This window comes from Bactrocera latifrons, unplaced genomic scaffold (genome assembly GCF_001853355.1).
Source record: "Bactrocera latifrons isolate USDA-ARS-PBARC rearing strain unplaced genomic scaffold, ASM185335v1 scaffold_467, whole genome shotgun sequence".
In the NCBI taxonomy this organism is placed as follows: Eukaryota; Metazoa; Arthropoda; class Insecta; order Diptera; family Tephritidae; genus Bactrocera; species Bactrocera latifrons.
The window spans coordinates 79780-106252 of NW_017537120.1; the positions used below are offsets into that span (position 1 = coordinate 79780).

The 26473-nt window shown below is 38.6% G+C and overlaps 1 protein-coding gene across 2 annotated transcripts in view; it reads left to right on the forward strand.

The window, feature by feature from the left end:
* Positions 1-17875, forward strand: part of LOC108973183 (cadherin-23) — a 25062-nt gene extending 7187 nt beyond the window's left edge. For both annotated transcript variants that reach the window (XM_018940251.1, XM_018940250.1), the window contains exons 3-9: positions 11753-12117; positions 12206-13703; positions 13759-14020; positions 14105-15719; positions 15791-16093; positions 16166-17298; positions 17359-17875. In XM_018940251.1, the coding sequence (XP_018795796.1) occupies positions 11753-12117; positions 12206-13703; positions 13759-14020; positions 14105-15719; positions 15791-16093; positions 16166-17298; positions 17359-17479 (5297 nt within the window). In that variant the 3' untranslated portion in view covers positions 17480-17875. The remainder of the gene's footprint in view (positions 1-11752; positions 12118-12205; positions 13704-13758; positions 14021-14104; positions 15720-15790; positions 16094-16165; positions 17299-17358) is intronic.
* Positions 17876-26473: the final 8598 nt, after the last annotated feature.

Below are 26473 nucleotides of genomic sequence, written 5' to 3' on the forward strand. Positions count from 1 at the left end.
TCTGGCAAAGTTATTAGGGACAGTTCTACCAACTTAGTAATACATATGTATTTTTGAAATGTCATTTAATCGGGAAATTTAATTACCATTACCGTGTWCTTCTTTGTCAGAAAGTATATTTGACTTTAACTTGTATTTTCGCTTCTAGCAAAAAATAAATTCTGAAAAAAATTAATTCTGTTGTTGGTTTTAGTGAAGGGATTTCAATAGGAACTTGGAAGCAAGCATGAACATTTCCATAAAGCACATAAGCTGAATGCCACATCATACATTTTTTAACATTCTAAATATTTTGCAATACAAAACTACTCTTAAACAAGCCAAGCCAACTAATGACTCTGTGCTACAAACACAAAAACTGTTTAAAATTATTTGCACCAGAAAAACTTTCACGAACAAATAATGATTAATTTCACAGCACTCCTTAAAATAAATCATATTTGCCAAATTGATTGTGAGCTCGGTCTTAAGCCAAGAGCGCATAAAAATTCAATATGTGTGCGTATGTATTATGTAYGTGTGAATGTGTGTGTGACTTGTGCATATTGGTTTTTCGAAAACATAAGTCACACAGCAACTCCAGTGAAAAAGTCGTAGCGCCACAAGGTTAATCGTGTAGGTGCACCAATGCAAAAACAAAATGCAAAAATTAAACTAAATAAGTAAACCAGTTTGGGAGTTGGATCGACGCAAAATTCAAAGTAAACTCACAAACTCAGCGAATTTTTGAGATCTAATTACGTGAGTTATGTGAAGTAAGTACTCGCACAGCGCACACAGAGCTGACACATACAGACACCTGACATACACAGCGGCTGCTGCTTGCAAATAGAGCTTGACAATTAATGTTTAAGCGTTTTTAAACGTAATTGTTGGAAATTACTCTTTTWATGTGGTGTTGTAATATTTTTGTYATAAAAAACTTAAAATTAAGTAATGTGAAAATTTTTGCAATTCGAAATTTTTAGAATAAAATAAACGTGATTAAATATCAGAAATAGTAAATATTTTGTAAATAGTGTCTAAAATTTACTTTTTATTTAAATGTTTTCAACACCGTTAGCGGTGTCAAATGACTGCAACGGTACCATTATGCATGTATGTCACCATGGTGAAGATTGAACTATATCAACTATTTTTGGAATTCTTCGGCGACATATTCGAATGTTAAGGTTTTTTCTCGGGTAAAGTCTTTTTCAACAATTTTTTTCTCATATAAAAATAAAATATTTTTTTTAAAGAACAATTCTAAAATTTTTGAAAAAAGATATTTTAAACTCGGCAATTGTGACGCCGACCCTCGGAAAAAAGATGCGTCCGTGTTGGCGGTATAACTCCTTACAGGATCGTCTAAAGTGAAAAACACATGTTTTAGTTAAAATCTTAACTTAGAACTTGGACGAAGGAGAAATACTGAAAATAGGATTATTGGCAAACATTTTCACAAATAAAATGAAAATTTCGCTCTTTTTTTTTTTCAAAGAGTTGTAATCGCAAAAAAAAATTATTCCTACAAGTTTTTAATAATTGTAACCTGTGAAAAATTTCTTGAAGATCGGTTGAGTAGTTCTYGAGAAATCTTGCTAACCGACTTCAAAGACACAGTTTCGAGAAAAACGCGTTTAAAGACGACACACTTAGCTTTGTACCTATAAATCTAATTTGTTCCTTTCATCAAAATCTTAGCAAACAAAYTTAGCTCAAACAATAATGTCGTTCTCTTGGGATTTTAATGGGCTCATAACGCAACCCAAGTCAAGTTATTTAAACGATTACTTAAAAATATTATGTAATAATACATAAAGAGCCAATGGGTCAGCAATTAGAGAGAGAAGAGAGCAAGTAGCATATATTTTCTCTTCAAACAGTTTGACACTCCAAAGTCGTTGCACTAAAAAAAAAAAAATATTGACATTCAATCACAACGATTCTTTCTTAGGAAGGAAAAAATGTGTCATAAAAGCAACGGACAATTTAATGTTTCTGAGTATGTAGGTATTTAGAAACCAAAGTCTGTCAATCCCAGGCGGCGACGCAACAATTGGGCAATTGACAAGTGTCTCTCTAGCAACCATGCGCATTAATTACAATTACCGCTTTGTAAGCAGGTTGCAACATAGAACCGCTCTGCAACAACTATAGTGCCAAAATTGTAAAATACAACAACAACTATAAAGAAAGTAAGGAAGGACGAAACTCGGGAGTAGCCGAATTATACTCTTGCAACTTGCAAGGATTAAAGCCTTGAAGCTCATAAKGCTTATTAGTTATATAKGATCTAGGACGAGTTTTCATCCGATTTTATTCACCGTTATAAGAAAAACACACTCTATTAATTTATGAAGATACACCACCCATTTCGCCCATTTTTGATAAATGGAGATGCTTTTATCAGGAAAACATTTTCTCTGAATTTCAGTTGTATATTTCAAAGAATCAAATGGAGCTTCCCATTGTGTTATATTGGAAATAGGCGTGGTTGTAGTCCGATTTGGCAATTTTTACGTTGTGGCAAAGGAATGTGAGAAGAATAAATAGAGGAAATATCAGGTACTAAATTTAGTCGAAATCGGTAGGWCATGTCCTGAGATATGTGATTTCATCAAAAAGTGAGCGGTGTTACACCAATTGTCCAATTTTTGTACCGGCYCCTATAAAACCCTCTCATCGAAGGCAAAATTCAATGTATCTGACGTATTCAGTGATCGATTAGTGCGCTTTTAGTRGTTTTTAACGGTACCATTCGGCAGTAATTCTTAGGAGATAAGTACATTAAACATATTAGAAGGTGTAGCCATGCCTACTTTTTCAAATTCCTTTACCCACAGATGACTCTGCTAGAGTTTTATATCGTAATTTTGTGCTTAGTTAGGGGGCACATTATATGTTTTCGGTTAATGGCGTTTTGTGGGCGTGACAGTCGCCTGATTACGCCCATCTACGAACTTGTAATTTTTTTGTACTTTTCTACAAAGGAATCTGCGTACCAAGTTTTATCAATATATTTACATTTATACCCAAGTTACAGCTTGCTCGGACAGTCAGACGGACAGTGAGAGGGATTTCAACTTTTATCGTCATCCTGATCATTTATATATATATATATATATAACCCTATATCTAGATCGCTTACTTTTAGATGATACAAACAACCGTTGAGTGAACAAAAGGGTATAATAGCTCTGCAGCAACATGTTACATGAGTATAAAAACCATTTGCTAAAGAAGTRTGCAAAATATTTGCGTAAACATCTTTTCCACATAAAAAATAACTTCGAATGCGCAAGCGCATTTACATATTTACATAATCGCACACATACACGTACACATGGCACATTGTCGAATTACGAACTCGTAATGTGAGAGCTTGCCGCATTGCATTTTTACTGCCGCTGATTATGGCAAGCAAGCGTAGCGTTCTGCAGCATTGCAAGGTGCATTTTAATTAGCACACACACATATACATACATATTTCAGTACATTCATGTACATGTTCTTACAAGAATGCTGCTTGCTGATTTTGAAACAAAACCATTAATTGTAGCTCTTTATTTTAGCCAGCTACTGTGGGAAAATCGAAATTGAGTTGAGTGGGTAGCGCAATGCGCGAAAGGGTGGAATGAACACTTATTCCAAGTTGTTTTCAACCTTTCAAATAAGTGGCAAGCCTTCTCAGATATACACTCGGCTGTGAAGGTTGCTCGTAATATTGTCTTAACAGATTTCCATAAATTGAGAGTATTTCTTCATTTTTGGATTGCTTGAATATTTGTCAACTTTGTTTTCAGCCCGAACAAACCGTATGATATTGGGTAGTCGAAAAATTCATTTTGTATTTTTCATCAAACTTCAACTTATTTTTTTAAATCAACAAAGAAGCAAATATGTACCATTTTGGTCGACCACTTTTTGCCATTTTTCCGCTCGAGACATTATTCCATCAGTGTAAATCGAAATTTCGAAATTTCCAGAATTTCGAGCGAACTGTTGTTGTGCTACACGAACGTCTCCGTAAACTACACAAATTTCATTGATGGCTTGCCACGCTCTTTCCTTTTTTACACAAAAAWTTCAAAATATAGCTAATTTCTTCATTATTTTCACYCAATTTTGAACAGCTGTAAATTTTTTTCAACTTCCCCGAATTACATTTTTTGGTTAAGTTTGGTTCCAATTATGTAGCTGTATGACCCTATCGTTTTCCWTCTCATTCTGTTCAATTCGCCGGTACCCCAACACCTAAATGAGTAGAAGATCGCCTCATAGGATGTTCTTATCATGTTGAGAGCCTAAGAAAATATTATTTTTGATTCTGAGGAAGGTTAAAACGAATAAATAAGGTTTTTCGACTAGTTTTTGATAAAAGACGATACTTTGATATGACTTTTTCCACTACTTCCAAACAGAAATTAGATTGGAGTAGATTTTAAGCTTTTTCCATTGTCTTTGCTTTTGTCGATTGTCTTCCTGTCTATATAATATATATGTACATATAAGGTAAATACAAACGTATGTTAACAAAAATACCTAAAGCCTGGGAAAATGCAGCTTGTGGAAGCTTATTTCAATTACATATTTGGCTGCGAATTTTTATGGCGTTTTTCCTTTACTTTACATACTTTTTCATTTGTTGCATCATAGAAACACAAACAACCTGTTGCCACAAATTAATTCATCAACACACTTCCTCTGCAGCCGGTTTCTGTTTGCTTATTTGTGTCTCGCTGACTCCATCACACATTTTATCTTAACAACCGCCTTGGCACAACGTCTCACTCGTCTCGGCGGTGTTTTTTCTACCTATTATTAACATATTTTCCATTTTCCATTATTTTACTTTGTTTTCTCAGCTTTTCCACTTTCCATTTCAGCAGCAGGGAGTGCAGGTTAGTCGCACACGCGGTGGCTGCGGCTGGAGCCGGTGGCAGATTCGCTGTCTGCGTTGTGCGTCAGCGCGTGCGCATACACAAGCTCACTCATTTGTGGTTTACTTCGGACAATGAGAGCAATGAGTAGTGCCGCCGCTGGCACACGGTCGCTCTGCCAGTTTGTCAAGCTGTCAGTTTAGCGCTCCGTCACTCCGACGGCTTGTCACTTGCTTATTAAGTCACGTCGCCGAGGTCTGCTCCACTGCCGCATTGCTGCGCAACCACACACACACAGTGGGTATGCGAGTGGTGTATTATTTGTATTTTCTCTTGCCGCCTTAGAAAGACATCAGCTCTGTTGTCTTCATTATCTGAAGCACCAGAGATATGTAGATGACTGCTTGGATAAAAACACATTTACACGCCTATTTCGTAGTATTCATTGTAATAATTATGGTCTAAATGCGCCGCAATGTGTCAAGCGGTGCTTAAACGAGGCGTACAAATCGGCCGCGTCCATCAGCCATCAGCCAACGGCTAATTAAATAATTATGCAATGAAATTTAATGTTAACACATAGGCAGACACCTCATTGTCTGAAGTCACAATGCACGTACAGTCAGCTGCGTCCATTTTTCACATACACATGCATGAGTGACCACGTGCTTCCTCTGTATATATATATGTATGTACGTATGCAAATGAGTGCGAGTTCGGTTCGATTTCATTTGAAATATCAATGATAATTCCCAGTTTTATGACAATAAAATAAATTCCAATTAATAAATGCGTCATAAGGTGTCGATACTGAAAACATCTTTTATATTGCTATATGTTCATTGAATTGATATTGAAATATGTAAATAGTTTAATTGGTTGTAGTTTATGTGGTGACCACATATGTTACATACTATATACCAATCTTCTTCTTCTTTACACAGCGCGACTATAACCGTATTAACAAAAGCACGTCAGTCGTTTTTCCCTTTCGCTATTGGCGCCACTTCATCTTTCTAACGCAGTGGAGGTCTTCCTCTTCCTCTGCTTCCCCCGACGGCTACTGCGTCGAATACTCTCAGAGCTCGAGTGTTTTCATCCATTCGGACGACATGACCTAGTCAACGCAGCCGCTCTCTTTTAATCGCTGAACTATGTCAATGTCGTCATATATCTCATACAGCTCATCGTTCCATCGAATCCGATATTCGCCATTTCCAAAGCGCAAAATTTGTAACGTTGACTTATCTGATTTTTGTCATCGTCCATGCCTCTGCACCATATATCAGGTCGGGAATGAGGAGAGTTTTGTAGAATTTTGTCTTTATTCATCGAGAGAGGACTTTACTTCTTAATTGCCTACTCAGTCCGAAGTAGCACCTGTTGGGAAGAGTTATTCTGCGTTGGATTTCTAGGCTGACATTGTTAATGCGGTTAATACTGATTCCAAGATAGACGAAATTATTCAAAGTTATGACAGTCAACAGTGACATGGGAGCCAAGTCGAGTGGGACGACTCTTTGTTTGCTGACAGTACATTTTTTGTACTGCCCTCGTTCACCACCAGACGCATTTGCTTCGCTTCTTTATCCAAGCTGGAGAAAGCATAACTAAGGACGCGGTTTTATGACCAATGCTACGTCATCGGCGTACGCCAGCAGTTGTGCACTCTTACAGAAGGTTGCACCTACTCTATTCAGCTCGAATTATTTTCCTCCTCCTGATGGAGTTTTCGTATTACTCAACGTCAATTTACGAAGCCATACTGTTAAAAGAAGCTTTAAAAAAGGTGGTGTGTGTCGACTGTCAACTCTTCTTTCACTGGTCTTTTACAACATTTCGCGCATGTTGAAAATATGGTCGATAGTATATTTTACAGGTCTAAAGTCACATTATTAAGCTGCAAACAGTTTGTGGACGTAGTGCTTCAGTCTTCCACAGCCGGCCAACAGCCCCGGTCGCTTTATTGTCATTCAGGCTGGTAATTACAATTCGAACCTCATCATAGTCGGGCAATGTAATATCTATTTTATCCATATCGATTAAGGAATCGGGTTTCTCCATATCCAGATGTTACGCTTTCACTGTAGTACAGCACGGTACACTGGAGTAGTGTTCCCACTTTGGGTCCAACAAGTCTATGCACCGGTCTTGAAATCTTCTGTTAGTCGCCGCATATTTTCGGAATACTATTAGGTGATGTTATAATTAGAATATTACAAATAGCCAACCTTTTGGCTTTGATTTTATTTTTGCATTTAAATTACCCCATTAGTTTAGGGCTAGAGACTCTAATAAAGCTAAAAAACATTAATTAGTTCGATAATCAAAGGACTACTTATTATTTGGTTTAATAAAGTGAAATTACGAGATATTTTAAAATCAATAAGAAGTCGTTTTTTGGCTCTGGATACGATCCACACAAACTGTAATGCATTAGAAGTAGTAAATTTTTTCTGGATCACAAATAACTCTAATATAATTTTAATTAGAATATTATTAATAAAATGTTTAAACCTGCCAATTTGAACAAAAAAAAAAAAAAATTGATTATTTCACGCTCTACCTAATTTACAATTTCTAATGTAATTTCTCCTCACGATCTTTTACTTACGAAGATGTAATATCGACATAACTGCTGGATACACATAACGGAGCACAATCATACATAGATACATACGAGTACAAGAAATCTCATGTTACAAACAAGCTAGAAGATATTATTCATGATTATGCTTCACACTTTCTTCTAACACAAACACGAAGGCACGCAATTTGTGTTAAACCAGTGGAAACAACACGAACAAAAGAAATACCGGTTGAAAATATGAGGCTGCCAGAAATATCAAAGAAATTGGAGCAAAAGTACTCCGAGTGAGAAATTATGACTAACAATTAATGACACCAACTTCCATTAAAATACTTGCATGAGGTTGGAAGAAATGTTGAAAAAGTAACGTTATGTAATATCTATGTATCCATATGTTATATAGTCTTTTATTAAGGATGGATTCTACCCGGCTATTCATAAATGCATATATTTTTTTTTTATAGAGAATTTTATTAACTTAATATTTAAGGGAAATTCTAAACCACGTCGGAAAATATCAAGCTGTTCTTAGTGTTTAAGAGTCGACACAAACGCTTTTCAAATGCTGCCATTTCATTTTCGCTTTTCGAAGTGTAAATTTATATTTTACAGCCTCACATGCGCACATACATCCATGGTACTTGTATGTAGTTAGAGCTTGTTATTATTAGTTTAAGTAATAATAATAAAACGCCTTGTATGCAGAGGTGGAAATTCAGTAAATTGTGAATTTCGCAGTATGCTTCGCTGAGCATGAAATCAAAATTCTTAACAACTTATTAGTTGTTGGCCACGCATGAGGAAAGCTGTTCGACTATTAGCTGACAGCTAGATAATATAACCGGTTATTTAAGCATAAATTAAAAGTTGAAATACTAAAGTACTCGCTAATTTAGGTATAAYTGCGTTTTCAATATTTTGTTGTCACCATGAATAATTACCCTTGGTCTTAACACACTTGTGTTAATGTTTTTTTCAAATCCTCGAAATAGTTGATAAAGTCAATTTCCGGAATAGCTTTTAATGTGCTTAGCGATTCACGCATAATGGTTTCCTCGGAGCAGCCGTTTGAATAGCCAGAACTCACACGGAGCCATAATTCCGGCCACTTTTATCGAATAGCTTCGCGCAAATGACGCATAACGCTCAAAGTTGTTGACATTTTGGACAGTTGGAAGGAGTTCGCGGTGCACCACACCAAATGATATTTCAAAGTGGTTTTCACTGACCCTTCCGATATTCCAACGATGCCAGTAAGATCTCTGACTGCTAGTCGTCGATTCTCAAAGACCAATTCGTTTGTTTTTTTGACGGGTTGATAATCAGTTGATGCTGATGGCCGTCCTGGACGTGGTTTGTCGTCGGTGCGTTCTCGATTCTCTTTAAATAATTTTTSTCAATTGAAAACACCTTCCTGCCCCAAGAAATTACCAACGAAAGTATTTTCCAACATTATGAAGGTTTCGACACCAAAAATTTGATTCGGCATATAAAATTTAATGGAACTTCTTTGTTCACTCATCGTAAAAGTCGACGAATGCACTTTCTGAACTTCWGAAAGACAAGCGTATACTAAACACGAATGCTTATTTTGATGTGACATTTGGCATGAATGTCACTGAAACTCACCCAACACAGGAAAAAAGTAAAGACGAATGGGTTATTGCGCAAAATTTAAATTGAAAGTATTTTTTGCCCAAAGTAGTATGTTAGGTTAGGTAATTAGACTTATATTTGAAGATGAAGTTTTTTTTTTTCCTTTAAGCCGATGTTTCAACATTACGTTAGGTTAAGATGTTTATGTGGAACATTAATTACGCAAATATTATAATAATAGTATACATATATTTATATATAGAAAGCAGAAATAAATATTTATTTTTACATGTACGATATGTACGCCTTGGAGTATTTCTCCTTTCACCAAAACTTTATTTAACAATTAAGCAGCTACATGAGCATATTGATTACGGACCTTTGGTAAAAACATCTTAATAACTACACGTTACGAAGAGCTTACTTCAGTGGACTCACAAATCTATTTTCATTAAAGAGCAATTAGATTAACCATGAATCAACTGGCGATTAAAGCGAGGAAGCAAAGTGAAAATAATTAGAAAGTAGCCTTTGAGTCGCTTAGGCGCTTGCTTGGATGCCAGCRGCAGTGCTGAGTTGCGGTCTTGTCTATGTTATTGTAATTGTTGTCCACGAAGTTGTTCGCACTCGTCCGCAAAATCATACAAAACAAATGAGCGCAACTGTAAGTACGTAAGCTTTGTACGWCGGCATGGAGAGACATGCCCATAAGAGGAAGCGCGCCACAGCCGGCTCAACTGCATTGACAGACGCTGCATTTCTGGCTGCTTTTGGGCATCCACACCAAAAACGGCGGGCACGAGATAATCCCATTTATAGAATACATACATATATATGTGTGTGTTCGTATTTGTATTTATTGATAAATATTTGGCTGCGTGCGGGAAAAGTGTGTGAAAAGCGTAGAAATTCATTCGTCTCATGCATTTTTGTTTTTCTGCACTCTCGGTACATTTATGTCCAGTCATGTTGTTGTTGTTGGATTTTATTATTTATTTGGTAATTTCTTTGTACCGCAGAGGTAAAAGCATTCAAACCGGCCATCGTACAGGGTGTTTACATCGTTGTTGCATGGAAGCTGGCCAACCATACCGCCTCCACTCGCACACACTTCGTATTTCGCTCTGCTTTTGTCATCCCGCACCTTCCTTCCTCCGATCGGCAAGTTGGCGAAAAGCTTTCTGTACTCCGTCGTGGCTAATTTGCCAGTACTTGCTTCGGTCKTTGGAGCCTTTTGAGGTTCGGTTTATGGTCTGACAGTTTCAACAACAACCCACCTCAGCTTGATCGCTGTACCAGTTTTYGTTGTGATCGTTTGTTGTGTTTGTTGTCACAAATAACAAAAAACCGCATGYTCCATTTTCTTTTGTTTGTTCCCCGAAAGAAACATGATTCATGATCGCATAATTTTGTCTGCCCAATGTGGCTCACTTACAAATTCGTGTGTATGTACTTGTTTGTATATATTATTTAGGGTTTGTTTATTTAAGCATAAGTTCACCTTAACACATTTCGTGTGTCACTGAGTATAAAATCATATCGACGACTTGACAAAATTATTAAAAAAGAACGTGAGCTGCTTGACCGAAGCTTGSCTCGGAAGCTAGCTATAGATTTTCGTAAGCCTCGATGGTAAATTTTTTTTTAATTCGAGCTATAATGAGTTCTTTTTTGAATCTGAAGTGAATTTTCTGGAACTAAGTGTCTCCAAAACTATATTTACTGCGGTCTTACAGCCGGGAAATGATATCCCTGATTAAGAATTACGAACTGATCAGTAAGTCGTGAGCAGGAATGCTTTGAAATAGCAATTGATGCACAAAAAATTTAAAACTTTCGTATAACAAATCATCCACMCTTTATAGCCTGCAATAATCAACATTAAAATGATCTACGTTTCTAATGGCAYATGAGGAAATCTCTCTTTTACAGTTAAAACATAAATCAGTAGCCAACGCAATTTATTTTATCACCTTCAAGTATGAAGTTCATTGCCTGAACCCACGTGAATTTTTTCAACGGTGCGAACTCTCGTGGCGATGCATGAGCCGAAGCCATCAATTATACCGAAGTTATCTCAATTTGACTGAACGRAACCAAGACGGCAGTTACACTTTGACTGCCGTACAACGCGTAGCACAATTTCCACGCTACTTCCGYTGACTCGCCCGCAACGTCAAAGTGGCGGCAGCAATCTGGCGATAAGTYCAGTGTAGARCAATGACAATGAAAATATGGAGCAACGAGTTTCYAGGCAACTAAAGTGTRAACAAGGTTGTGGRAAATTCGTAAATTAGCATAATTCGCACGAYTTGTGTATATRTATGTGARTCATTAGGGTGGTCCAACAGTRTGTGAATATAAAGTATTGGCAACTTTGATAACTTTTTTTCGAACTCTACTATTTTAATACAAGTAGTTTCTGTCTCTGAACCTCCTTCATTGTTCAGTCACACTCAGCATATTGGCGGACAGAAACCATGTAAACCATATTATATATATATAGTATTGCCAGAAAAATATTTTCACAATGAATTTACTCACCATCTGACATAAACGAGCACACATTCTTGCCGCTTACCTATACTAAAACATTTTCGAATAGAAAATTTATCTACGAAAAAAATCTTAAGTTAATGTCCCAATTCTCATGTTCGCYACTCATTGTTTTGCTTGCTCTGTTTCTTTGCTTTTGTTTCAGGTATCGACCCGGAGGGCAGCCGTTTGAAGTACAGCATATCTGGGCCAGTGTTCTCAGTTGACCGTGAAACCGGKGTTGTGCGCCTACGACAAGAACTTGATCGCGAAACGCAAGACACCATTGAAGTGATTATTAGCATAACGGATGAGGGCATCTATGGCACCGAACCAAACACGATCTCATTGCGACGTGAAATACCAGTGCGCGATTTCAACGACAATCATCCGACCTTCATTGGGCGTCCCTACTCGGCAAGCGTTAGCGAATCGCTGGCGGTGGGCGGTGAGTTGGAAATCAAACCACGTATTATTGCCATCGATCGTGATGAGGGCATCAATTCCATTTTGACCATCAAATGTGTACAGGTTAGTTGAATTGTAGCACTCATAGTTATTAAATCAAAAGCACATTACAACAACTCACTTACTGAACCTGTTTTTGTGCACCCTGTAGGAGAATGATATTTGTGATACGTTCGATGTGCGTGCGGAACGTATCTCTGATGGTAATTACACAGCGCGCGTCACGCTGAAAARGCCGCTCGATTACGAGAGCCGTCCGTCATACATAATGACTGTGGCTGCCTCTGATGGCGCCCTGGATAACCGACTGACCTCATTCGCCAGTGTCTCGATCAAYGTAGTYGACGTGCAAGATCAACCGCCGATCTTCACGAGTGCACCATACTCTGCCACTGTGGCGGAAAACACACCGGCCGGTGTGAGCGTGCTGACCATTAAAGCGGTTGACGGGGACGTTGGCATACCACGCGATATTACCCTTTCGCTTRATGATGAGCATTTCGGTCACTTCGAGTTGGAGCCATTTGGCGATCCCAAGGAAGGTACAGCCATACTGAAAACCACAAATGTGGCATTGGATCGTGAGAATCCGGAGATATTACAAAATGGTGGTGTGTATGTGTTCACCGTACGCGCCACGGAGGTGGTYGACGGTCAACCGCAAAAAGATTACTCAACAACGCGTGTAACGATTGTGGTCAATGATGTGGATGATCATATACCAGAGTTCAATGAAGACCACTTTAATATTTCTATACCGGAGAATTTGGGTAAAGGCATGGCRTTGCCGGGTTTGTCGGTGTTTGTAGATGATCGTGATTTGGGTGATAATAGTCGCTATGAGTTGGCGTTAAGAGATGTCAAAAATTCGAAAGGTGTTTTTACAGTMAGTCCCAAAGAAGCCCAGGGTCGCACACCAGTAGTTGTTCGCATTCTAAACTCCACTAAGCTCGATTATGACGTTGAMGATGCTGAACTGCGCCAGTTTGAGTTCGAGCTAGTTGCATCGGTAAATGGCGAGGAGAAATCAAAAGCTAGTGTTCGAGTCAATTTGCAAGACATCAATGAYAATTCGCCCATATTTGAACAAAATACTTACCGATTTGCCGTTCCGGAAAATGCCACAATGAATGAGGAGTTCGGCGTGTTTAAGGCTGCGGATAAAGACTCCAAYGATTTTGGAAAAATCATTTATTTGTTGAAAGGTTTTGGCTCCGATAACTTTTTTGTGAATCCCAACACCGGCGGCTTTCACGTACAAAAGCCATTAGACTATGAGAGACAAAACAGTTATAGTTTGACTATTGTAGCCAAAGATGGTGGTGGCCTCGAGTCCAATGCAATTCTCTACGTAGACGTACTAGATGTCAATGACAATTACCCAGTTTTTGAGAGCGATGAGTATACAAGAATTATACGCGAAGGCACAGCGAGCTTCGAACCCCAATTCTTCATACGTGCCCATGATTATGATGGGCCGACGCAGGGTGGCGGACGTGTTAAGTATGCGATAGTGTCGGAGAACAGTATTTCAGGCAACGTCTTTCAAATCGATGAGGACACTGGTGAGATAACCCTACATAAGGTGGCAAAATCCATGGACACCGAGCGTGGCGAGTACGAGCTCGTAATCTCGGCTACCGACTTCGGTAAGTTCGGTGTTCCTCAACAATGTACCTTCTAATCAAATTTCATACATTCCAGGTATTCCACCGCTAACTAATACGACGCGAGTCTTAATACGAGTTGGCATTAGTGGTAATCAGCGTCCAATATTCAAGGGACACTTCCAGAATATCGAAAACGTTCCCGTCCTCGGACCTCCTAGTTATCGTGTTTCAATACCCGAAAATGCTCCTTCCGGTTATAATGTGACCATGGTTTCAGCACAYGATCCCGATGGACTTGACGAACTTCTGAGATATCGTATTGTGGGAGCAAACGATAACTTCGAAATCGATGAAATGTAAGAAAAAYTGAATTGAAATTTAWTGATTTGGTTAGCCTATTTTTAATAYGGTTGGCGTTTGCCTTTTGAACTTGTTTCCAGTTCTGGTCTTATTACCGTTTCTCCACACGCTCATATCGATCGCGACGCCAATATGGATAGCTTCGAGATAACTGTAAACGCCGTGGACGCTGGAACACCCATACCGGAAACTGCCACCACCACCGTGTATGTGAACGTYAAAGACATAAACGACGAGAAACCCAAGTTCGAGCATGCCAGCTATGCGGGTTACGTATCTGAGCGTACTGAGGTCGGTGAGAGTGTGCTCAAAGTACGCGCTATTGACAAAGATCTCTTCTCCAAACTGGAGTACACCATAAGCGGTGCAGTGAAAGCTACCACAAAAGCCGGTGTAAGTATAGCAAATCGTAGTACCTACAAACCGGAGGAGGCCTTCCGCATCGATAGTGGAACTGGTGAAATATTTGTGAACAGCATATTGAGACATGATGTGGCAGCCGTAATCACATTCACTGTACAAGTACGCGATCTTAACGCCGAAGTGGACCCAGAGGGGCAAATCGATACGACTGAAGTTACATTTTATGTACAATCTTTCAAAGATACAAATCCCGTGTTTAAGAACAAAGGCTGGACAAGTTCGAAACCGATAATACATATTGTGTTAAAAGAAGAAATGCCGATCGACAGTGCGCTCTTTATACTTCAAGCTGAAGATCCCGTTACCCAGACTGCCATCACCAGCTTTCAACTTGTTGAACCCGACGAACTGGAATACTTTCAARTCAATGAGCGCACAGGCGAGATTATACTGAAAAAACGCTTGGATTACGAAGCACTCGAAACAGGAAAAACTGAGTTTGACTTCCAAATTAAAGCTACTTCTGCCGATGGTCAACGTTCCACCATTACCAGAGTTAATATCACTGTAGAAAATGTAAATGACAACAGTCCTATATTCCAGGAATCCAGTTATAAGGCAACCATTATTGAAAATAAAATGCATCCAGAAAAAGTGGCACATGTCAGGGCGATTGACAAAGACGCCGCTCTCAATGAACGCGATCAACGACTCGGTTATCACAAAATCGTATACTCATTGCARGGCGAATATGCCGAACTCTTTGAAATTAACAGCACCACCGGCGAAATAGTTATTGCCACGAATCAAACTGTAGATCGGGAACGTACGCCACACATATATCTGCAAGTGAAAGCTGAAGATTCTCCTGGGCRACCGACAGACGCCAAACAAAGCATGGTTGACTTGACCATTGATGTGTTAGATGTCAACGACAATGCGCCGGAATTTAGTCAAAACAACTACACGGGTGTCATACCCGAAAATGCGCCCACCGATGCATTTGTTCTGAAAGTATACGCCAATGATCCTGATGATGGACCAGGTGGTGAAGTACGTTATGAACTCCTGGATGAGGGTGATGCAAAGGATCTGTTCAAGATTAATACTGTAAGCGGAGAAGTGAAGACTAAACGAGAGCTGACTGGTAAGGGGCGTTCACAGCCATATGAGCTGGTAATAAGGGCACAGGATAACGGTAATCAAGTGCCAAAGCAAGAATCGCTGGCAACCGACGTGCCTGTCATTGTTTACATAGGTGACGTGAGCGCCAATGATGGTATACCATACTTTGTGGCACCCAAATTGGGTCAGATGGCTAATGTGACAGAGGTGAGTGAAKTTTTTTCATTACAAGTGCTAAAGTTAGAATAGAATACATATAAGTACTTTTTTCACTCCAGAACTCTGCTGTCGGTTCACCTGTATTCCAAGTCATAGCGAGTGATCCTGATAATCCCAACACGCCTTCCGGTATGCTTTCTTATAAGATTTTGGAAGACACAGCAGACGCGGAATCTTTTGCGATTGACGAAAAGACCGGACTTATTACGACGCTGCAATCGCTGGACCGTGAGGAAAAAGACCTGTATAACATAATACTGGAGGTCTCGGATGACGGGCAGCCACGCCARTCGGTAACACGAATTCTTCAAATATCAGTCATAGACGTAGATGATCATGTGCCACATTTTGCGCGTGAAATTGTAAGCGCTACGTCCTTACATATATATCGACCTGATTGTTTATTTAAAAAAAAACATTTATATATTTTTAAGGATGCTGTACCCTTGACTTTTAGCATACTTGAGGAAGAGCCTGAGGGCACTGTTGTCGGCAATTTTACAGCCATTGATGAAGATGTCGGTGTTAATGCTCTTATAGATTACTCAATATTAGAAGGAAATAACGAAAATGTATTTGTCATCGAACGCACCGAGGAGAATGCAGCTATCATCAAAACCACCCGACCAATTGATAGAGAAGCAGTGGACTCGTATACGTTAACCATAAAATGCTTGAAGCTTGGTGAAYCCACCCACTCATACGTCGGCGACGAGTACGAACGCAACGATCTGTCACTCATTCAGGTGACAATCAAGGTGATCGATATAGATGATAATCTGCCACAATTCACCCACAAAGACGCCTCTATTGGCATACGCATTAATGTTCCAGTCGATACAGTTATAACCACTGTGCACGCGACTGACCTTGATGCCGAAGCACCGCCGATAGTATTCTCCATTGACAATGTCACTTTCGTGCCACAGTTTTACAAACGCACGCGCAAGATCGACTCGAGACCTCTCAAGAATCTATTTACACTCAACAACCGAACGGGTGAGCTGCGCACAGGTGGCTCTTTCTCCGACTATGTAGATGGCTACTTCCAGATGAAGATACGCGCCAACAATTCGGAGCGTGTGAAACGTCACACCTTCAACAATTTGAAGATTTTCGTTATACGAGACAAATCCTTGCTGAAATTCGTTTTTGCCCGACCCCCTTCCGAGATACAAGGTATAATACGACCCTTCCAAGAGCAACTGCAACAGAAGCTGAAGCCGCTCGGCTTGGAGTTGCACATACTCGATACACAGGTGTTGACACGTGCCGATTACACGTTGGATTTCACAGCGACCAGTTCTTGCTTCCAAATGTTCAAAAACGGTGCGGCAATATCACTGCAAGAAATGCAGAAGCTCATGCATTCCGAGCAAATGAAACAAGAACTATTCGATACATAYGTCGAGTATGGTGTRAGTGAGGTGGAACTGTGTTCGGTGCGTAAGCTGCAAATTGCGGCAAGTATGATGACCTCAGCGGGCACCTGGCTGGTCATACTAGCGGCTTTCATAGGTCTGGCGGCYATTGTTGCGGCCTGCACGGCTTGTTGCCTAAAGAAGAAGTAAGYAAATTAGGAAAGAGAAGTTCCATATATTCTTTTATTAATTCGTTTAACTTTCAGATACAAAAAGCACTCGAAACGTAGCTTGCAAGCTTCTCGCGCTCCCACAGAACCCTACACGGTGGGCATGGGTGTGCCCACGCTCTACTATTCTGAACCAATTTACGGCCCCTTGTCATAGCAACCAGTCATTTGGACTAGTGTAGGCAAATATTAATTAGATTAGCGCTTAAAATGATTGCCGAGTTTAGTCTTAAGAGCATACTTTTAAATGGAATATATCTAAGTCTTTAAGTCTCTCTATTCTTGTGGTTAGTGACCAAGACTGCGCATATTATATTATTTAATTGAACTAAGTCGATGTGTAAAAAAATTAATAATATGCCTGTGATTCATTGTTTATACATTTATTATCTTATTTTTACGTTTATGAGCATCTTTATTAAGTGATTTTAAGCTGGAACATGTCAGTTCTTATAAGATTTAAGAAAACGTCTATCTTCTATTTGTAAATAAGTCCGCCTAGTTAGCTAAGGAAGCAAAATTATTGAATAAAAAACTAGTATACCTAATAATATTCAATTGTGTTTTATGCTCGGAATGGCGCATATTCAGTTGTCAGGATGTCTGTAATAAGCAAAAACAAAAACGTGGGATACCCTAAAAAGTTTATGTATAAATGATCAGCGCGACGAGCTGAGTCGATGTCTGTCCGTCCATCCGTCCGCTGGCCCACTCATTCATCCGCCTGCATATATTCGAACTAGTCCCTCCGTTTTTGACACATCAATGTGAAATTTTTCATACGTCCTTCCCTGCCCTCCCAAGAGATTGCTCATTTCTCATTAGCTGCTTTACAGACTGAACCATCGAAATATAGAGCTTGCATTTGACGAGATATCTTCACAAAATTTGATATGGGGTGTTGTTTAAGATAATTATGCAATCTGCAAAGAAATTGTTCAAATCGGATAARTATAGCATACAGCTGTCATRCAAACTGATCSAATGAAATCAAATTCTCACAAGGGATCTTTGATATATGAGAAGGGTGTTATAGATTCGGTGAAACTGAAGTTAGAGCTTTTTCTTGTTGATTCTACGGTTACACGCGTATAATATCGAATATATATCGGACGATCATTCATGCTATCGTTAGGGGCGAACACACTATTAAATTTATTTATTTCATTGATGACAATATTAGAAATATTGTCTTATCTTCCTAGTACGGGTATCTTGCTTAAAGCTAATACTCTTTCTTTAGGATAAAATATGTCACCCATAGGTCATAGAAACACTCTTCTAAGTTTAAGTTGTTATGAAGAAAAAAATCGGAACGGATCAAGTATCGAATACTTAGTTACCTTTTTCTACGGAGATTAACGGGTTACATGGGTTTACAGATTTCAAAATATAGATTTTTTTATTGCCTTATTAAACTCGATAGCACCTCTAAATTGCTGTCAAAATTTTTTCCAAGTTTATCCGAGTTATAGTTTCGGAGATACCGCCTTAAGAACGTGTGCGCTCGAGGCTGGCTAGGCTAAGTGCGCCGTCTTTAAGCACGTTTTTTCGAAACTGTGTTTTGAAATCGGTTGGCAAGATATCTCAAGAACTACTCAATGAGCTTTGAGATATACTTAATTCTTAGAGGCTTGGACGAAGGATTTTTCAATTGCAACTATTTGGAAAAAAATGTCACGAAATTGTTCTTATTTTTTAAATGCCTATAAAATAAATGTTTAAATATATATATTTTTTTTATTTATTATTATTATTTTTTTTCTTTTCGTCGCATGTCAATCCATCAGGCTGATGACATTGCCATTAGATTTCGCACTTTCGCGCCCGTACTTTGCTCTCCACGCTCYGTATTTTGCTCCTGTWTVTGCATTGGTTTCATTACCTGAATTTATCTTATCTCCCATTTGCTTAATTTATGCAGAACAAGTGCACAATAAATAACGTAAAATATTTACACACTAACTGCAAACCTATTTACCAAATATTTGCCACCAGGAGGAGTGGCAAACCCACAGCCCGTGCCTGCTCGGCTGTCGAAATGACATGGAAATCAAATGGAATTTTGCGTGTTCTGTTGRAATAAACACGTGTAATTGAGCATTTACATATGTTTCACTCGAAATTTGGAGCATATGTACAAATATGCTTAAGCAACGCATTTGTTCACTGGTTTTTTATGGTTAGTCAAACAATATTTATCACGTTTTGATGGATTCGACTAATATAGTACAAATGTTGTCGTTGAAGAAAAGCTTTTCAGTTTGGGGGAGCGTTTATTGGATTGTGTAATAACTAGGTAATAACTAGAGATAATACTTATAAATCCAGCGCAAACAGAATAGWGAGTTTTTTGTGTTGTTGTGCTTTTAACAACCTACAAAAGGCGCCTTGACTGTGTACTCAGCTGTTCTAGAAGTAAGGTTAGTTCTGACGGCAAATTTTGTGATGTATTCTCTTCGGTGAATTCAACCATGCTTAGCGAGCAGCCATGCCTTTTTACCGCTAAGAAGACTTTACAGTCACGTTTAATACACAATATATAATTTTTTTTATCCGTTCTAACAGGTTATCCAAGTAGAGGCACTTGTTTCAAAACCCTTTTTATACAGATCAAACGTGAGTCGCTTCAAGTATTCATGTTATTTCTGWTCAGTATTGACATTTCGTCATGGAAAGACTTGAATGACGTTTACAAATCGTTCRACTTTATTTCGGGAATTCATGTTCTGTAAAGAGAGTRTTTTGCGCGCTTCGCTTTAGTTATGATCAACACAACCAGCTTACTAAGCGCACTATTCGAAACACCATCATCCATCTGGAGACCTAGCATTTATTATTGGATAATATTCGACCGAACAGAGCACGTCCAACACACAGTGAAGAAAATATAGCAGCTGTACCTGAGAGTGTACACGAAGATCGTGTAGAGACGATTCGGCGCCGTTCGCAGCACCTGGGATTGACGTATGGAGCAACTCGTCGCATTTTACGTCGAAATCTTAAATTGAAAGCGTACAAAATACAGCTTGTGCAAGAACTGAAGCCGCTCGACTTTCCCAAACAACATCCAACATCCAAAATTCCAAGAATACCCGATGATTTCGAGCCTCATTTATTTCTGCGATATGGGTAATTTCTGGCTTAACATACAAATTGTTAACAACCTGGAGAAATTTAATAGTTGCGTTTCATCCAGAAAAACAACGGTTTGATGCTGAAATTGAAGCTTGAGATCTCGGCGTTTCAACAAGAYAGCATCACTTCCCAAACTTSGCATCAACCAATGGAGRGGAYACTTACCTGAGCGGGTAATTTCACGTTTTTTCMSGCGTGTCATTTGCCAGTTACCAGTCGAAATGCTCCAAYGAGTCATYGGAAACTGGACTCAACGGATGGACCATCTGAGACGGTGCCCCAGCCAACATTTGAAAGAGAGAATCTTCAAGAAATAAATGCTAAATAATGTTCATATATAATGTGAAGTTTCTGTTCTTTTTCTTTAATAAATTAARGAACCTCGAAATGGATCTTCTTTTAGAACTGGCGTACATATTATGCCTCTATTCTGATATTAAAAACAAGTTTCCGATATAATAGAGATATTATTGGGCACTGTTAAGGATTCTAAAAGGCGTATACCGATAAAATCCACATTAATTTTTTTTTTTTTTTTAATCATAAGCGTGGTAATCTCCATCATTAGATCTTTTTTAAAGACCTTTTTCACGAAACCACGCTATAGAGCGCATTCTGTCAATGATTTCCGGTCAGCATAAACTATTTCCGAGGCAACTGTAACCAACCGTCTAATTATTGTATTGGAAAGAAGTAAAAACAAGTATATTTGGAAGAAATAAATGTCAAATCYAGTTATAACGTCAACGTCGTGATCTATTCGCAGATCCACACACTGTCTACAAATTTAATGGCTCGTCGAGCTTTGACTTAGAGCAAAGCCGTAACTTCAGACAATGAGTCCATTCGCACCAAGCGGCGCGTTTTGCTAATTGATTAATTTCTGATTGAGTCAAAAGTGAAATAATTGCATTTACTTAGAAACATTCGTACATMCATATGTAAATATCGAAAATATATGTATTTACATAATTTAGGCTCATAACTGTTTAATACCGAGACACATACATAGGTAATTCATTTGGATTGCGCCATATATCAAAGAGAGTCTGAGCGACCCGCCAAAGRCTCGTTTGGCAAGCGATTAATCCCGGCCGCCAACAGTAGGGACGCCAAGCGGTATTATAACGGGAATCCATTGGCGGCGCGCAAAGACAACGCACGAACGCCACTTGAAAGTGATTTATGATGTTGCGACAATCATCAATCAAATGACAGAAGTGGATATGTCATGCAGGCACAAACACACATTGACTCACRAAGCGATTGATGTTGGCATTTTGATAGCAGGGATTAACTCGAGTGGTCGAGATAGGAGTTGAAAATATAACGACTCCGGAGTGGCACTTTGATTGGCAAACAAGCCATTCAAACTGCGGATTACCAAAAACTGTATGAAWGTAAATAAGCGCTGAGATACATATGTATGAGCAGTAATGATATTGTACTCTCTTTTGCATACACACAACTTTCAATCCAAAAAACTTGTATTTGTTGTTTTGTTTTGCTAATTTACCACCCGCAAATTATGGCGGACATATTACTTTTGCCTTGCAATTTCATACATAGCTGCTTAGCCTTAGGSCTTCACAGCGACTCGGGGTGGCTGGTGATCCGCTCTCTGTGTGGAGTTTCRAAATTGTCCAATGTATACATTTTAATGACTTACACCCTTGTAGCGAGTTTCAAGAACGCAGGCATTAGCATTCATTATTTCCTTCCAGCTTCAAAAGCTGAAGTATTTGGTGCATCAATTTAAAATTTCATGCTGAACTATTAAGCGGCACAGGACATCTAAAACGTATGCAGAAATACTCTTTCATTTAAATTCAGTGTGTGTGGGTAGTTCATTTTCGGTTGATTTCTTTCATTCACAAAGTCCAATCACACTCRCACAAGTTTACGCGCAAATAAACAGCAGATAAGTACAGTGTGTGGCGAAAAACTCCAGACCGCTAGTATTTTCATTTTATTTGATAATTTGGTTTTTCTCGCTAACAATTACCAAAAAACTGTTGTTGTCAGAACTGCTAGTTATTTGAAGGAAACGTTAAAAAATTAAAAAAAGAAATTAACTTTATATACAGGGTTTGTTCGGAAAATAATAGGACTGAGTCGATTTAAAAAAATTTATTGAATCAATGGCTACAATTCTTTAAAAGTTTTCAAAATAAACTCCTTCTATGTCGATGCAGCGCTGCCARCGCGATTTCCAAGTATTGAAGGTGTCAAGGAAAGTATTCTCCGGAATATACTTGARAGCCGGAAGTGCATGCTGCTTGGATCCCCTCTGTCGTCTCATTGGGCTACCGACCTTGGTGWGGTAGCTGTTTACAAGAAAGGCTGTGTGAGCCGCGGTGTTGTCGTGGTGCAATTTCTAATCGGCTGCGATATCTTGTCAAACCCGATATACCCTTCSTTTGAGTCACTTGAGGACTTCCACGTAAAACTAGGCGTTGACGCTTTGTCCAGAAGAAACAATCTCATAGTGGACGACGCCTTTGATATAAAAAAAAGATAATGAGTATCGTCGTCATCAGCGACCTCTTCSCGGTCCTCCAAAAAGGCCTCTTGCCCCCGAAACATACCACTTCTTGCTAAAGCAACATCTGATCAAGCCAGCTTGATCATATCAGACGTCTGTGTCGCAGATTTACCGAGTTTCACACAGAATTTAATCGCATATCTCTGCTCTAACGAACGCTGCATTTTTTGCTTGCACCCTTCACTGAAACCTGTTGCGCGAAAATGTTTGTCCTGATTGTCCAGATACTCGGAGAAAACTGACCAACTGCTCGTTTGTTAGCTAGGAACTCGCCTACACAATCCAGTTGGTGCGCGCACCCTCCAAAGTACCGTCGTGGCGGAAGAAAATCAGTCTTATAATTCTCCGGACAAACCTTAAAAAATTATCTACAAAAAATTTCAATTCAAATGCGACTGAAATCAATAAAACTTTATTTTCAATTCAACTATATCAAAAATTAATTTTATTTTATCTGCTTAATTTTGTGTGCGACTGTGACAGCCCACCACATTATTTTTGCTGCAGAGGTTTTCATATTTTCTCGCATACCCGTGTTATTTTAGCATTTCAAAAAGTTACAAAAATATCCTTGTTGCACTTTATTGTTATTTTTGCTGGTGCTTGCAGCATAATTTTCAATGTCCTCATAAGTAATTTCCTCCCTTTCGTGCAGCTTTCACTTTGTAGCGGCAAGCCTATCCTTACACACTTTGCATTGCACCCTTTTCTGTGCTCACCATGGTCTCCGTTAACCCTGTTGATTGGCGTCGCAACTTTTTCAGAGCACTCTAAATCTCTACCACCGCCTTCCTCATACCCTTCTCGGCTGGTGGAGTTAAAACTGTTCATTATTTTAACTACATTTCATATTTATAGCTTTTTACATTAAACATTGTTGTTGTATTGTTTAGATGCCTTTGTTTCAATTTGGCTATTCTTGTTAATTGTGGTTGCTTCTACATTGAGCGTTAGCGAATTATCATTAAGYCCGATGTCTTGTTGTTGCAGCAGAAAGTGCTAAACTCGTAGACTTAATGGTTGCGTAAGCTTCTATCTTGTTTTAAGATGATTACATGAAACCATCAAATACCAAACTTTGAATGGTTGTTAACAAAAACCATAACGGATATAACTATCTCGAAATGGTTTGAGCGCAACGATGAAACGGAATAGCAAGATTATATTATCAAAGAGTTATTTTTGCATTATTTCAAATGTGTGCCGTGTTTAGCACCAGAGCAATCGAAACAATTCTTACTTGACGGTTGCTGTTGTTGGGGCGGCAGAAAAAAATCCTGAAGTAATTTCGAGGAATTGTGSCGAGTTGACAATTYATTGGCGGATAAAAATCCGGGTTCGATCTGACATCAAAAATACCGGAATGGAATGGAAGAAATCAAAATTGCATTRTATATTCCCCTTTATCGAACAATTCTTAGTCAATTAATCGGAAAAAATCATATAAGCTGTTTTATTATTACGAAATCTTATCATTCTAATTCGAGATATATGTAATATTGTATTTCATTTTACTGGATATTATATTTCGGTATCGTTTACAAAATATAGTTGCTATGAAAATACCGCTCGCTCTCGAAAACTTTGAAGCTTTATGTAAAGAAGTCTGTACGATCAACAAAACGACTCGAGCAACTATGATGATATCTATCAATAATGATTCCTAAAATTAAATAATTGTTAATGTTATTGAATATACATTATCCGATATTGAAATTATCTTCGCATCATTCGTGTACAGAAAACGAATCGCAACTATCGGTMGAGGGGTTTCTTGATGACGTTTCTTCTTCTTCTTTACTGGCGTAGTACTTACGCGATCAGGAGCCGATTTAACAACAGCGCGCCAGTCGTTTCTTCTTTTCGCAACGTGGCGCCAATGGGAAATTCCAAGGGAAGCCTGGTCCTTCTCCATCTGGTCTTCTTCCATTTCCCTTAGCAGGACTTTTGTCCGAGGCTGTTTGTGATTTTTAAGGTCTTAGGGGTAGTCAGAATTTAAAAAAAAAATGATTTTCGTTAATATCTTAAAAATATTCTCTGAAAATTTCACGCTGATCTGATGGTTAGTTTTTGAGTTATTCGACGAATAACAAAGAGCGCTCGTGTGAAACTTTAAACGCGTTTTTCTCAAAACTATGTTTTTTGAACTGGTGACAACTGTAAACGCTCAGTAGATTTCAATGAAATTTATACAGCTTTTAGAATACATAATAAACTCGGGCCTGATCGAAGGATTTTTATTTTTTCAAAGCAGTTGATTTTTTTTTTCAAAAATTTAGAAAAAAATTCCTGAAGCCGCGAAAATCCTTCGATCAGGCCCCAGATTATCTATTTATAAAGCTAACTTTTTTTTGTCCGATTGATTTTAGATGAATCTCCAAGGTCTTGTGGTTGTCACCGCAAGTACCTTTTTTTGGAACAGGGTCAACACAAACAACTATAACTTTGGAAATTATTACTTTTTTTGTTGAAATTTTCGTGACTTCAAGTCAACACATTCTATAATAATGCCATACTCGTATTACTACATTTGTAAAATAAGACGATTTAATAGCATGAAAAAATACTGAAAATTGTAATTTTTTCGTGCCTCTGACTATCTAACACCTTAAGGGGGCGTTTTTTATGTGGCGGGTCTCAAACCCAGCGCAAAAGCCTGTGGAGGGGATGTTTCGCCTTCTGACTTTAGCTCGCCTTTAAACGGATATTCTTTGACTACCCAGAGGGTACTCAGTCTAGGACCGGAAGTCGTGAGCTGCTTGAGCCATATGTAACAGAATCGTTTCTCGCCACTCCAAAGTCAATTATAATCAAAGAACTTTCCTCAATTGCAAATATAAGAGTTAAGGAAATATTAGACCCAATGGGCCTCCTAAAGGCCTAGGTGCGTCTTCAGGCAGACAACTCTACTTACTGACCTTGTTTAAAATCAAAATTTTTATACTCTCGCAACAAAGTTGCTAAAGAGAGTATTCTAGTTTTGTTCACATAACGGTTGTTTGTAAGTCCTAAAACTAAAAGAGTTAGATATAGGGTTATATATACCAAAGTGATCATTGTGACGAGTAGAGTTGAAATCCGGATGTCTGTCTGTCCGTCTGTCCGTCTGTCCGTCCGTCCGTGCAAGCTGTAACTTGAGTAAAAATTGAGATATCATGATGAAATTTGGTACACGTATTTCTTCTCTCCGAAAACTTATAAAGTGTCATAACTAAGATATAAATAAAGATATTAAAATGAAATTTGGCACAAAGGATTGCATTAGGGAGGGACATATTTGGGCGTAATTTTTTTGGAAAAGTGGGCGTGGCCCCGCCCCCTACTAACGTTTTTGCACGTATCTCGAAAACTACTATAGCTATGTCAACCAAACTGTACGAAGTCGTTTCTTTTAGGCATTTCCATATACAGTTCAAAAATGGAAGAAGTCGTACAATAACCACGCCCACCTACCATACAATGGTTATG